The sequence below is a fragment of the Zalophus californianus genome, chromosome 3 (genome assembly GCF_009762305.2).
Source record: "Zalophus californianus isolate mZalCal1 chromosome 3, mZalCal1.pri.v2, whole genome shotgun sequence".
NCBI classification, from domain to species: Eukaryota; Metazoa; Chordata; class Mammalia; order Carnivora; family Otariidae; genus Zalophus; species Zalophus californianus.
In genome coordinates, this window is record NC_045597.1 from 188,451,004 (window position 1) to 188,464,755 (window position 13,752).

The 13,752-nt window shown below is 47.0% G+C and overlaps 1 protein-coding gene across 4 annotated transcripts in view; it reads left to right on the top strand.

The window, feature by feature from the left end:
- Window positions 1–336: 336 nt before the first annotated feature.
- Window positions 337–13,752, top strand: part of DGKD (diacylglycerol kinase delta) — a 119,209-nt gene continuing 105,793 nt past the window's right edge. For 2 of the 4 annotated variants that reach the window (XM_035726677.1, XM_035726676.1), the window contains exon 1: window positions 337–518. In XM_035726677.1, the coding sequence (XP_035582570.1) occupies window positions 363–518 (156 nt within the window). In that variant the 5' untranslated portion in view covers window positions 337–362. Of the gene's footprint in view, window positions 519–5,933; window positions 6,067–13,752 lie in introns of those variants that run through there. The other 2 variants (XM_035726675.1, XM_035726679.1) reach the window with 2 other exon arrangements.

Genomic DNA, 13,752 nt, shown 5'->3' on the forward strand with positions numbered 1-13,752 from the left:
CACAATGCAGGGCAAGACAGGACGGTCCCGCGCCTCCTGGAGATCACTTATGTTCTTGAACGGGAAGACTGCAGATTTAAAAAAAAGTGAACACGGAGACAAAAAAACACACACAAATTGTGTCCTAGACAGAAAACAGACGCTAAGACCGGGGGCCAGGGGACATGGGGGTGGCGGTTAGAGGCAGAGGGGCCCGAGATTGCCTCCATCTGCGGCTGCGCGCGCGGCCGGCAGGGGGCGCGGCGAAGCGGCGTGGGGGCCCGCCCAGGCCCCGGGCCCGCCCCCGCCCCAAGAGGCCCCGCCCTCCAGACCCCGCCCCCGGCCCCGCCCCCCGCCCGCTGTGCGCGCGCTGGCCCGGCAGCATGGCGGCGGCGGCGGGCGCCCCTCCGCCGGGTCCGCCGCAGCCGCCTCCGCCGCCGCCGCCTGAGGAGTCGTCGGACAGCGAGCCCGAGGCGGAGCCCGGCTCCCCGCAGAAGCTCATCCGCAAGGTGTCCACGTCGGGCCAGATCCGCCAGAAGGTGAGCCCGCGGCGGCGGCCCGGGCGCGCGCCCCTCACGCCGCGGCAGCCCCGTGAGGCCCGCGGCCCGGCCCGAGAGCCGCCCAGGCCCGACCCAGCCCGGCCCGCGGTCCCGCCGGGCGCCGCCGTCCGGGCGGAGTGCGCCCCACGGGGTAACGGGCCGGGCGCCCCGCCCCGCGCCGGGGCTGAGCGCGTCCTCCCGGCGGGGTGGCGGCGGGGACCCCGGGCCCGGGGCGCAGGTGGGCGCCGCGCGGGGCCGAGCGGGTGGGGCGGGGCGCCGGGGCCAGGGGCGCCCGCCGCCGGTGGGCCGCGAGGAAGCCCCGCGCTGCGAGGACCGGGAGGAAACTGAGGCCTAGAGGCGGGGGGCGAGCGCACCAGAAATGGGGGCTGCTGGCTGTGTCCCGCAAGCGCACGCTCCCCGAGCCCCGGCTTCTGCACGTTTCTGAGGACCGACCAGGTCATTTCCCGCTGGGTGCTCTGCAGACTCACCTGTGGTCCCCTGGGAAATCCAGCTGGACCCGGGTGTGGGGGCGCTTCCTTGACTCGCGTGTGTTTTCGTGCCCTTAAGGGAAGGGATGCGCGTTCTGTGACCGGCTCTCCCTCCCTCTGGGGAAAGCCGGGAGAGGGGGCTTTCCCTGGCTGCGCACCCGCTGGGCACCCAACTCTCGGCGGAGAACTCCAGACGCTAAATATTCGCAGCAGAAAGACGCATTTCCTTTCTGCGGGAGGAAAGTTGCGCCCTTTGTTTTCCCGTTGCGGTTCCCCTTGAAAACTGCTTATGGTTTTGGCTACAGGTGAGCCCTCTCTGTTAGAACACGGCTGCCTCGGGCAGGTGGCTGGACAGGTGGCTGAGGGCATGCTGGGTCTGTGGGCAGCCCCGGCAGATCCAGCTGGCACAGACTCTCATCCTGCTGCAGTGCGCTTTTCCTCTGGGGCCAGTTAGGTTCAGCTGGTACTTTCACCGTGGGAGCCATTTCTTGCTTTACCTTCTGTCAGCCTTTGATACTTTGGTGGGGGTAGTCTTTGGTCTGAACGTGTTAAAAACAAGTTTATTGTGAAGTGTTCCAGTTATCCAGCAAATAGGTATTGAACACCTCCTTTGTTGCAGGCATAACAGTAATAGTAATAACTGTAATGAGAGCAATTCTTCAGCGCTTACCAGGCAATGTGCCAGGCACTTTTCTTGGGTTAAACTTCACAGCAGTCTACATGGGCTGTAACTCGTTTAGTACTAGCGAGAACCCATTGAGTTGGGTGTTAGCTATCATCCCCATCTTACGGGATTGGAAATCGAGGTAGAGAGGTGAAGTGACTTGCCCAGGGTGTCACAGGTAGTAAAGGTGGATTGGGATCTGAACCATGGTCAGGATCCCAAGACGTACAGTAGTAGGAGTCTGGCTCCTAGTCAGTGGGAGATGGACACCTGTGCATGTGACAGTATGACCTAGTAAGTGCTGTGAAAGCTCAGGGGACAGAGAATCCAGCTACCCTGGCAGGCAGGGAGGGGAGATCCTCTTTAAAACAGATCTTGAGGGAAAGGGGAAGGAAGCGCTTTCCACATACTTGATGCATATTGAGACATACTGTATCTAGAGGTTTAGGCATACCTGGGAATGATCTGAAGGTGAGTGGGTCAGGTTGAGAGGAGTTAGGAAGAGCCTGGTAAGGTAGATTGGGCTGGATTTTAAAGGGTGAGCTGTGGAGTTGGGTTTTTGGCCTTGGGCAGGAGGGAGCCGCTGACAGTTATTCAGTGCATGGGAGTGACCAGTCAGATGTGCTTTTAGGAAGATCTCCAAGTAGCCCTAAATGATACTGTTAAGAGTTGCTCTCCCCTGTTGTTTGGTCCTGGAGCATGGTATGTGCCCAGTGTGGGGCAGATCATGTGATTTACAAGTGTGATTAAGATTAGATCTCTCAGAGATTCCAGTGTTTGTCCAGAATTCTGTTCTTTAGGAGGCGTTCCCCCCTTCCCCCCCAAAAAACCCCAAACACAATAGCTGCTGTACCCACCAGCTGTTCTGGCTGAGGAGGAGTGATGGGTAGAGTGTTAAAAATACACCCTGAGGATCTAAGTTGCTGAGTACAGTCACATCTGCTGTACAAATAGCTTGAGGCAGATTTGTCTTTCGTGTTGTTAGAGATTGCCTGAGTGTGGGAAGTGTGAGGTTTTCTGTGTGCAGCAGCTCCCCCCATTTTTTAAAGCAGATAAGCCATTCAGAAAATTGCTCTGGTATATGTGGAGCCTAAGAGAAATATCCAAAATGGTACGGGGTATCATTCTGGGTCTAAACGGGAAAGCTGACATCACTTGAAGTATTTAAAACAGATGGAATTTGGGGCCCCTGGGTGGCTCAGTCAGTTAAGTGTCTGGCTTCAGCTTAGGTCCTGATCCCAGGGTCCTGGGATGGAGTGAGTCTCTGAGTCGGGCTCCCTGCTCAGTGGGGAGTCTGCTTCTCCTTCTCCCTCTGCCCCTCGCCCCACTTGTGCTGGTACATGCTCTCTCTCCTTCTCTCTCTCTCTCTCTCAAATTTAAAAAAAGAAATCTTTAAAACAGAGGGAATTTAATGTAGGGGAGTGGTCACACAGGTGATGAAGAACTGAGGCTGCAGACAGTGGCTAGTGAAGCAACCCTGAGATGAGGCAACAAAGAGGAACTCACTGTCACCCCTGAGCTGGAGGACAGAGGGAGGAGGAGGCATTTGGGACCCCAGGAGCAGCTCCCGCCTGCCAAGAGGCTGCCCTGGGCTGTCTGGTGGGCCCTGGTGCCTTCAGAGGGTGCAGCTGCTCCTGGAGTCTCACCTCCATCCCCCTCTTGCTTGGGAAACCCAGCCTGTTAGGGATCAGCACCTTTGCAGTTCGGAGTAGAGCAGAAGATCAAGGAATGGAACTGAGGACGAGGTTTTGAAATACCAGTCCAGTGCAAGCTAAGAGCTGTCTTAAATGGAAAAAGAAATGTGCAGGCACATCCCCGGGGATCTTGTTAAAATGCAGATTCGGGTCGAGTAGGTCCAGGGTGGGGCCTGAGCGTCTACATTTTAATCAGCTCTCAGGAGATGCTGCTGCCGCTGCTGCTGGCCCATGGACCAGACTTTGAAAAACAAGTCCGTATGCCATACGTGTCAAGAGAAGCCTTCCCAAACCCCAAAGAAATCTTTAGTTTATGAGGTTCTCTTAAAACTTTTCCCCAAGTCTTTAGCATTACGAAAACTTGATGAGTGGAGATTTGACATGGTCGTTTAGTAGTTTAGAATTTCACACGTCTGATATTTTCCAGAGTTCCGACTGTGTCCAGCAAACACATTACTTCATTTGTATTTCCTAACCATAGCGCACAATAACAACTCTGTAGGACCTCATAGTTAAGAGTGGAAAAAGAAGATGGGGCTAATACACTGGTAGATTAATTCACTAGCACATTATAAAGTATTTTGAAATTTGAATAAAGAACAGTGTGATTCTGTGAAGCATTATCAGTTAAGATAGAGTGTAATCTAATTTCAAAGTTTTTTGTTTTTGTTTTTAAGATTTTATTTATTTGCAGAGAGAGACACAGCAAGAACGGGAACACAAGCAGGGAGAGTGGGAGAGGGAGAAGCAGGCTTCCTGCCTAGCAGGGAGCTCGATGCGGGGCTCGATCCCAGGACCCTGGGACCATGACCTGAGCCACCCAGACACCCCTAATCCATTTCAAAGTTTTAAAAAAGTTTACACTTTTGGCTTTGTGCACAAAAGTGCTCATATTCCTGATTTCAAATTTAAACAAAGCATTTTTCCCATTGTGAAATGAAGACTAGCAGATATTAGGCAAAATGTTTAAGTTGTAAAAGACTTAAAAAAATAGCTTTATAAAGTTATAATTCACATACCATGCAGTTAACTCCTTTAAAGTGTGTAGTTCAGTGGTTTTTAGTATATGCATAGTTGTGCAACCGTCACCGCAGTCAATTTTAGAATGTTTTCATCACCCCCAAAAGAAAGCCCATAACCATTAGCATCCGTTCCTCATTCCTTCTCAACTCTCTCAGCCTTAGACAACTGCTAATGTACTTTCTGTCTTGAGGATTTGCCGATTGTGGACATTTCACATACATAGCATCATGCAGTATGTGCCTTTTGTGTCTGGCTTCTTTCACTTAGCGTTAAGTGTTCAAAGTTCATCCATGTTGGAGTGTGAGCATTTGGTTATTTCTACTTTTGGCTGTTCTGGATGAGGCTGCTGTGGACATTCATGTACATGTTTCTGTGTGGACAAATGTATCATTTGTCTTGGGTTGTCTACCTGGGAGTAGGTTTGCTGGGTCACATGGTAACTCTGTGCTTAACCTTTGAGAAACTGCCAGACTGTTTTCCAGAGTGGCTGCACCATTTTCCATTCCCCCCAGCAGTGTGTGAGGGTCCCAGTTTCTCCACGCCCTCAGTTATTAAGTCTTTTTTTTTTTTTTAAAGATTTTATTTATTTATTTATTTGAGAGAGAGAGAAAGCACATGAGAGGGGGAAGGGTCAGAGGGAGAAGCGACTCCAATGCGGGACTCGATCCCGGGACTCCAGGATCATGACCTGAGCCGAAGGCAGTCGCTTAACCAACTGAGCCACCCAGGCGCCCAGTTATTACGTCTTGATGATAGCCATTCTAGAGGGTGTGTAGTCGTATGAAAGGTTTTTAAAGCTCACGTGTGTATTTAAAAGCCTAAACTCTGGTGTTAAACGAAGTTGATTCACACCCTTCTCTCCCACTTACAAGACATGAGATATCGCAGACAGGTTCCTAGATCTCTCTTAAGACTTGGTTTCCTGATCTGAAACAGGGAAAATGCCAGTTCCAGGGTTGGTGGTAGCGACAATAAATGAACCTTGAGCCTCAGTTTCCATATCTGCAAAATAGAAAGGATAATAGGAGTTGTCAGATCCCTAAAATAGAAATGATGATGTTAAGTCATAGAAGTAAATGGGACAATCTACGTACATTTAGCGTAGGGCCTGGCATGCCGTCAGCCTTCAGTAAATGGTTCCTTTTATGATTATTTCTGTCTTTTTAATCATTCTCTCTGAACCCCTCCTCCCCCATCTCAAGCTGGCTGATTCGTCATTTCTAGCAGCCAGGAGAGCAGTTAAAAATGAATGTGGCAAACAAATAGCAATGAAAATCTTTTTAAAAAGTTAATTTATTGAATACGAGTGGGAATACCATGGGCTAGTCATTATTTTTCTTATTTCACAGATTCATTTTAACTCAGCAAATATTAAGTGTACTAGGCACTTGGGGTACCTTACTGAACAACGACCGTAAACACCCCTGGAGCTAAGACAAGACAGACATTAGTAAGGTGATCGCACAGTTAGTGTGGCATTGTGACAGGGATGAGCGTTAAGCAGGTGTTAGCCAGAGTGCTTTGAGAAGATGTAATAGGTGAATTTGACCTGCTGCTGGGAGAGGGGCGGTAGGAGGAGATGAGTAGGGTAACGTGACTTCTGCTTCTGGTAATGGTGGGCCGAGTAACTGCCCAGCCTTCCCCCAAGCACCATCTGCTAATAGGAGGCAGCTGATAAGGTAATGCAGTATTACAGGGCTGGAACTGGGAGGATGAAGGTCTGTGGAAATGAGCTGGCATCTGGGGCTGGCTGCTTTTTACCTTGGGGTCAGGAATAGTTGGAATAGTGTCCCCCTAAAATTCATGTTCACTTGGAACATGAGTGATAAGGTTGTCTTTTATTATTCATAACGAGCCCCTTTTGGCTGCGCCTGAGTTTATGCTGATGGGGTGACTCGGGATGGGGCTCCTAGATAGCGTCAGGATGGGAGCTGGTCACCAGAAAGACCAAACAAGTGATGAGAGGTGTAAACTTTCAGCCTTACCCCCAACTTCCCAGGAGCAGAGGGGCTTTGGAGATTGAGTTATAAAAAGTCTTTAACAAGGAGATGCAAGGAGTTTCTGGGTTGGTGAACGCATTAATGTGTGTGTGGGGGAGATTGGCATGCCCAGAGGGGGCATGGAAGCTCTGCTCCTCCCCACTCCCATACCTTGCCCTGTGTATCTCTTCATTTGATGTCTCTCTCTGGGTGTTAGGAAGGATGTGGAGGAAGGGAAAGCTCATCTACTGTTGGCGGGAATATTAAGTTGGTAACACCACATTAGAAGACATTTTGGCAGTGTCTGTTAAAGTTGAAAAAATGTATACCCTATGTTTCGGCAATTCTGCTTCTAGGTGTATGTATCTAATAGCTTATGTGAGCTAACATAAGAGTACAAGAGTATTACTAGTGTGTTTTTTGTAATAGCTCAAAAGTGGAAAGAACCCAAACATCAATCAGCAGTATAACGGATAAGTAAATCATGGTATGTTCTTTCAAGAGAATATTACGCATCAATGAAAATGAACTGCTGCTACCTGCTGATTTAAGGATTAATCACAGCATTAATGTAGTCTGGCCAAAAAAACCAGACATGAAATAATGTTGTGTATGATTCCATTTATATCCAGGACGGAATGGATAGGACATTAAGGTGTTTGGTCTTGCCTGCTTGTGTCTTTAAGCTTGCACGCGAAGAAATGATTACCAGAGAAGTCTGGATAATGGGAAAATATGGGTAGTGATTGGGTGGCCCATGAGAGAGGAAGCTTCCGGAGTGCTGGCAGTGTTCTGTTTCTTGACCTAGCTGGGGGGTTCTGAATTAGTGATAATTATGCATTTTTGTTCTCTGGACTTAATGTGTGCTATTTTATAATGAAAAAGATTTTTCTTAAAGGATTAATAAAAGAATGAGGAGGTTGTAGTTGGTCAAAGAGGTATACAAAGCCTCTGTGGCCAGAGGGTACTTGGGGAAGTCAAAGGGCTGAAAGAAAGCCGGTGTGGATAGAGTTGGCAAGACTTAAGGCGACCTTGTTAGGGACATGAGGCTGGGGAGCTGGGTAAGAGGCTGTGTTACGGGGCTCTGTAGGAGTGGGGTGCTGTTGCTTTAAGATTTTATTTTATTTTATTTTTTTTTAGTAATCTGTACACCCAACATGGGTCTCGAGCTCCAAGATCAAGAGTCGCATGCTCTACCAACTGAGCCAGCCAGCTGTCCCCGCTTTAAGGTTCTAGGAAGGAGTGAGACATAATCTGATCTGTGTTGAAAAGGATCGCTCTGGCTCTGTTGTAGCCACCTGGGTGGGTGCTGGTAACCTGGGCCAAGGTTGTGGTGGTGGTGATAGAGTTCGATGGATTTGGCATGGTGAGAACTTAGTGATGGTTTGGTGTGGGTGTTGGGGAAGAGGAAGCTTGTGGTTCTGTTGACTGGATAACGGAGCTCTTCTCTGAGGGAAGGAGCTCTACGTGGAGGACCAGCCCTGGGATTTGCTCTCATTGGGCCCTGCTGCAGTGGTACCCTGGATCCTCTTATTCTCAACTACCCAATTTCACAGATGAGGGGTATAGACTCAGAGCCGTTAGGTGGCTTGCCAGTGTGCCGGGAAGCCACCCGAGCATCGTAGATTCCAGATTGCACCTCTTCCTACTGGGTCCTACCCATCCCCTTGACAGTCATGTGGCAACAGTGGGAGTGGTTCCTGGAGCGTGAGAGAGGGAGCATGGTGGGAGGGAGGGCCTGCTCAGCTCAGCCACTGGCTTTAGGGTGTGGGCAGAGCAGGGGGGAGGACCAGTCAGAGAAGGAAGTGGGAGAAGCTGGGGAGGAAGAGGAGGAAGGGGAGGGGAGGGGAAGAAAGTAAGTTCTTGATGTCAGCACCCAGAGGTCCACCTGCACTATCATTACTGTTACTTTTGTATATCCTTCTAGACTGTTTTTCTGGGTATGTTAACAGAATTGGAATGAAAGTGTGTAAGTTTTCACTTTAATGTTATGAGCATTTCTCTATATTATTAAAATCTCTTTATTCTTATCCCTTGTAATGGTTGTACCATATATTCTGTGAAGAATATCTTTGCAAGCTCTTTTTCAATTTTTAATTATGAAAAATTTAAAAAAGAATAATAGTACAGGGCGCCTGGGTGGCTCAGATGGTTACGCGTCTGCCTTCGGCTCAGGTCATGATCCCAGAGTCCTGGGATCGAGTCCCGCGTCGGGCTCCCTGCTCAGTGGCGAGCCTGCTTCTCCCTCTGCTGCTCTCTCTCTTTGTCTCTCATGAATAAATAAATAAAATCTTTAAAAAAAAAAGAATAGTACAGTGTATGCCTAATATACTTACTACCAAGAATCAATAATTGTTCATGTATCACCACAAATGCCTTATCTATATGTAATCTGCCAAACCTTTTGAAAGTAATTTGTAGGCATCACAACAGTTTGCCCCTAGATAGCTCAGCATGCATCTTCTAAAAATGGCATTTTCAAATATGCCATTATTCTACCTAAACTCCTAAAAATAGGGACTCCTAAAAATAACAATGTTTTCTTATGTACCGTTATTACACCTAAAAATTAATTTTAATTTTCTAGTATCTAATGAACACATGATTTTTAGATTCCCCCAGTTGAACCAAAAATGTCTCTTATAGCCTCCCTTGGTGGACCACATACCAATCAAAATTCATGCATTATATTTTGTTGTTGTACTTCTTCAGTCTCTCAGCTCCCCACAGGCACCTTCTCCTTCCCTTCCCACCGAAGACATTGACTTTTTGAAGAGACAAGGGCAGTGGTCTTGTAAAATCCGTGTCTGGATTTGTCCCTTGTGGTTTCTTTGATCCTTTCATTTGCTGTAAACTGGAAGCGAGAGGTTTGAAGACTCGATTACATTCAGGTTGATGTTTTGGGCAAATCTACTCGATCTGGGATGTTCAGTGTCCTGTCAGGCTGTCCCCTCTGCTGTTTCATCATTTGCTTTATGTGGAGATGCTAGATCTTTCCATTGGAAATGTGGATTTCCCTCTTTGTCAGGAGGTGACCTGTGAGGTGCTTCCTGGGCACCATGCAGATATCCTTATCTTTAACGGTTTTCAGCATTCATACGTAGGACTTGCCTGATTCATTTACATTATGAGTTTACAAAATGGAGATTCCGCCCTTTCTGTCATCTCTTCCACGTTTGTCTGTTGGTATTCCTCTGTAAGTTTTTCCCGCTTCAACTGGGGTAGGGCTACAGTTTCTCCTAAAAAAGGCAGGGTAATTGCTGGATCCTTTCTGTTTAATTACCAATTTTCAAAGTAAGGATTGGTTAGAAGAGTCCTCTCCAGTGGAGGCAAACCTTCCCTTTCTGCTCTCCCTCTCTGTCACTGTTGATTCACTATTTTTATTCAGTGTTTTACAATCAGTCGCGGTCATTCCTTTTGATGCTCAAATGGTCCACTTTTTCCTAGGGCAGCCCCTTCAAGCTGGCTCTTTGGCCTGTGAGCATTTGTTTGCGGTGTCACACGATCTGTCGTTTCATCTTTGGGCTGGAGCCCAGAGTTGGGGTCATGGGGCACGGTGACCTGGGGCTGAGGTGGCTGGCCCTGGCCGGCAAGCGGTGCTGCCCTCCTCCCCGCTGTGCCCGGGGCAGGCAGTGCCCAGTGAGTTCAGCACATCAACCTGGCAGGGCTTTGCTTTCCTTTTTGGGGTTTGTACCTCTCAGTTGTGCATCTCCATTTATTTTGTGTTCCTTTTCTGTGGTTCTTATTATTTGTAGGTTAATCTGTCCCTTCACTGCTCTGTCCATGAGCTTTTCTCCACTGTATCCTGCAGCTTTCTGTGAGGTCTCACTTTTGTCTTGTACACAACCAATGACATTTTCTGCGGTGTATGTTTTTCCCTTTAGCCCCTTATATGTGGATTTTAATTCTGCTGGGGTGTGATTGTTTTTGCTTCCTTTTCTAATCATGTCCTGTATCACAGCTTGTTGTACTTTAATTTCATCCTGTTCTCATTTTGGTGCTCCCTGTCCTTGAAAAAACTTTAATTTTTTTTTAATAGAGTCAGTGTCTTCCTGTAATCTTACAACAAGAAGCACATATTTGCTAAAATGGTCTTCTGGTTTCTGTAATAAATTCATTTAGATTTATGCATGTGCTTTAATGGTGTATCTTCAGCCTCCCACCCCCACTTTCTTCTTTTGACTTATCAGTCCTGGAATGTGTTTGCTCGTCTGCGGGTTTGCACTGCCATTACCTGTGTGCTTGGCTGCTGGAGGGAATGCGAGTCCCGCCGGAGATTGGCCACAGGTCCAGTGCTGGCCTGTGTTGGTCTGGGCCGGCTCTGCCCACCACCTCAGTCTGAGTAGTGCGATGCTTTGGGTCACCTGCCACCTGCTTCCGGCTGGCTCTGCTCTTCTGCATCTGAAGATGAAGGTGCCTGGGTTGTGGTGGTTTTCCTGAGCCTGGCTCCTCTCGCCCCACGATGGTGAAGTACACCCCAGGACCCAGGCTGTGTGGTGCATTGTCCCTTCTAGCAAGATGGAAGAGGGGCACGCTTGTTCTTTTTTTTTATTTACCATTTCAACCATTTTATTTATTTATTTTTAAAGATTTTATTTATTCATTTGAGAGAGAGAGAAACAGAGAGAGACAGAGAGAACACAAGCAGGGGGAGAGGCAGAGGGAGAGGGAGAAGCAGACTCCCCGCTGAGCTGGGAGCCTGACATGGGCAGATCCCAGGACCTGGAGATCATGACCTGAACCGAAGGCGGACGCTTAACCATCTGAGCTGCCCATGCGCCCCAACCATTTTATTTTTTTTTAATTTTTATTTACTTTTATTTTATTTATTTTATTTTTAAGTAGGCTCTTTGCCCAATATGGGGCTTGAACTCATGACCCTGAGATCAAGAGTCACACACTTTACCAGCTGAGCCAGCCAGGTGCCCCCCGCCCCTCCATTTTAACCCTTTTAAATGTATACAGTTCAGTGGCGTTAGGTACATTAACAATGTTATGCAACCATCACCAGTATTTAGTTCCAGAACTTTTTTATTCCCTACGGGGAAGCTCCTTCCCCATTAAGCAGTCACTCCCCATTCCCTCCTCCTCCCCTGCTACTCATCTGCTTTCTGTCCCCATGGGTTTGCCTCTTCTGGATATTTCATATCAATGGAATCATACAATATGTGGCCTTTTGTGTCTGGCATCTTTCCCTTAGCATGATGTTTTCAAGGTTCATCCATGTGTCAGTGCTTCATTCCTTTTTATGGCCGAATAGTGTGCCATTGTATGGATCTACCACATTTTGTTTATCCCTTCATCTGTTGATGTATATTCGAATTGCTTCTACTATTTGGCTGTTGTGGATAGGGCTGCTGTGAACAAATTATTGTTTGAATGCCTGTTTCCAGTCCCTTTGGGTATTTACCCAAGGAGTGAAATTGTTGGGTAGTTATGTGATTTTACCTTATTGAGGAACCTCTAAATTGTTTCCCACAATGGCCGTGCCATCTTACATTTCCAGCAGCACAGCAGCACTGTAGGAGGGTTCCGGTTTCTCCACGCTTGCCAACACTTGTTTTTTGTTTTTTTGTGTTTTTATCGTGGCCATCCTGGTGGGTGTGAAGTGGTATCTCCTGGTATTGATTTGCATTTCCTTAGTGACTAATGATGTTGAGCATTTTTTCATGTGCTTGTTGGACACTTGTGTATCTTTGGAGAAATGTTTATTTCAGTCCTTTGCCCATTTTTAAGTTGGGTTATCTTTTTGTTGTTGAGTTGGGGGTTCTTTATATATTCTGAATACTGGACCCTTATCAGATCAATGGATTTTTTCCCATTCTGTGGGTTCTCTTTTCACTTTTTTTTTTTTTAAGATTTTATTTATTTATTCATTTTAAAGAGAGATACAGTGTGCTTGCAAGCTGGGGGAGGGGCAGAAGGGGAGAGAGAGGGAGAGGGAAAGAATCCCAGGCGGACTGTGTGGAGCCCAACATGACATTTGATCACATGACCCTGAGATCATGACCCAGGCTGAAACAGAGTAGGACGCTTAACTGACTGAGCCAGCCAGGTGCCTCTATTGTCACTGTCTTGATAGTGTCCTTTGATGCACAAAAGTTTTAAATTTTGACCAAGTCCAGTTTATCTATGTTTTTCTTTTCTTGCTTGTGCTTTTGGTGTTATATTTGAAAAACCATTGCCAAATCCAGGGTCATGAAGATGTACTTCAGTGTTTTCTTCCAAGAGTTTTATGGTTTTAGCTCTTTTTGAGTTAATTTTTGTATATGGCGTGAAGAAAGGGTCCACTTTCAGTCTTTTGCATGTGGATATCCCAGCACCGTTTGTTGAAGAGGGCCACTTTTTTCCAGCTGGATTTGGCCTCTCAAGCTACATATCCTGTAATACTTAAAATCAGTTATGAGCTTCTCAGAATTGGTTGGTAATCTTGACCATTTTGGAGTGGTCTCAGTGGAGTTCATAGAGGGATTCATAATAGAATCATTCTTACAGATGGTTATGAGACAGTTAACACATTTGGAGGGTTTGAAAGGAAATATTTGTATTTCTGACTTTCTATTCTAGAACTCTCCTACATTTCAAGTTTGGGAGTGTGGACTTGGTTCAGTTCTTTTCATGGTTTGGGAAAATTTGAAATAAATACTCATCTTGTTAAGTCTAATCCCACTGGTGGTCTTTATATTTGAACTCTTTGATAAAGATGGATTAGTAGTCAGAAGCTGAGTGAAAAGGAGGTCTAAGAAATTGTTCTTTATCTCTTTTCTCTCTGTTTTCAGGTACTTTAAGAGGGCAAGTAAAACCCAGGTTTGTCAGTACTGAGTTATGAGTCTAATTGCCCAAGTGTATTTTTACTGTCTACTAGTCATAATTGTCTAAGTGTATTTTTATATCTAGCCAGTATTTTGCATGAGCTGGAATTTTGCTGTTTATAGAAACTTCTAGCTTCTTCACTCTCCAGCAGCATGTACGGGTACAGCCATTTGGAGAAATCATTTGGTGACATGTTTGAAAAACATGGAAAGTCCATCCTCTTGACTCAGTAATTCTACTGGTGGGATGTATGATGAGGAAATAGTCTTAAATATGAAAAAGCACAATGACATTATGTTTATTGCAGCATTAAATATAAAAAGTTGCAAACCCTGATAGTCCACTGTTGAACAGCTCAGTGCGTTAAAGACCAGAGCCGACATACCTTTTCCATGCTGCATAGATGGTCTTACCTCACCTTCAGAAGTGTGAGAGGGTTACCATGAGGTGGCTGAGTGCCCAGACCACACAACTGGAAGTGGCAGAGCGAGTTGTGGCTCTTGTGCCTACTGCAGCCGTTCAGGTGATTGAGGAAGGCAGTAACGTGGACAGTACTTTGTGATGTTGGGGAAA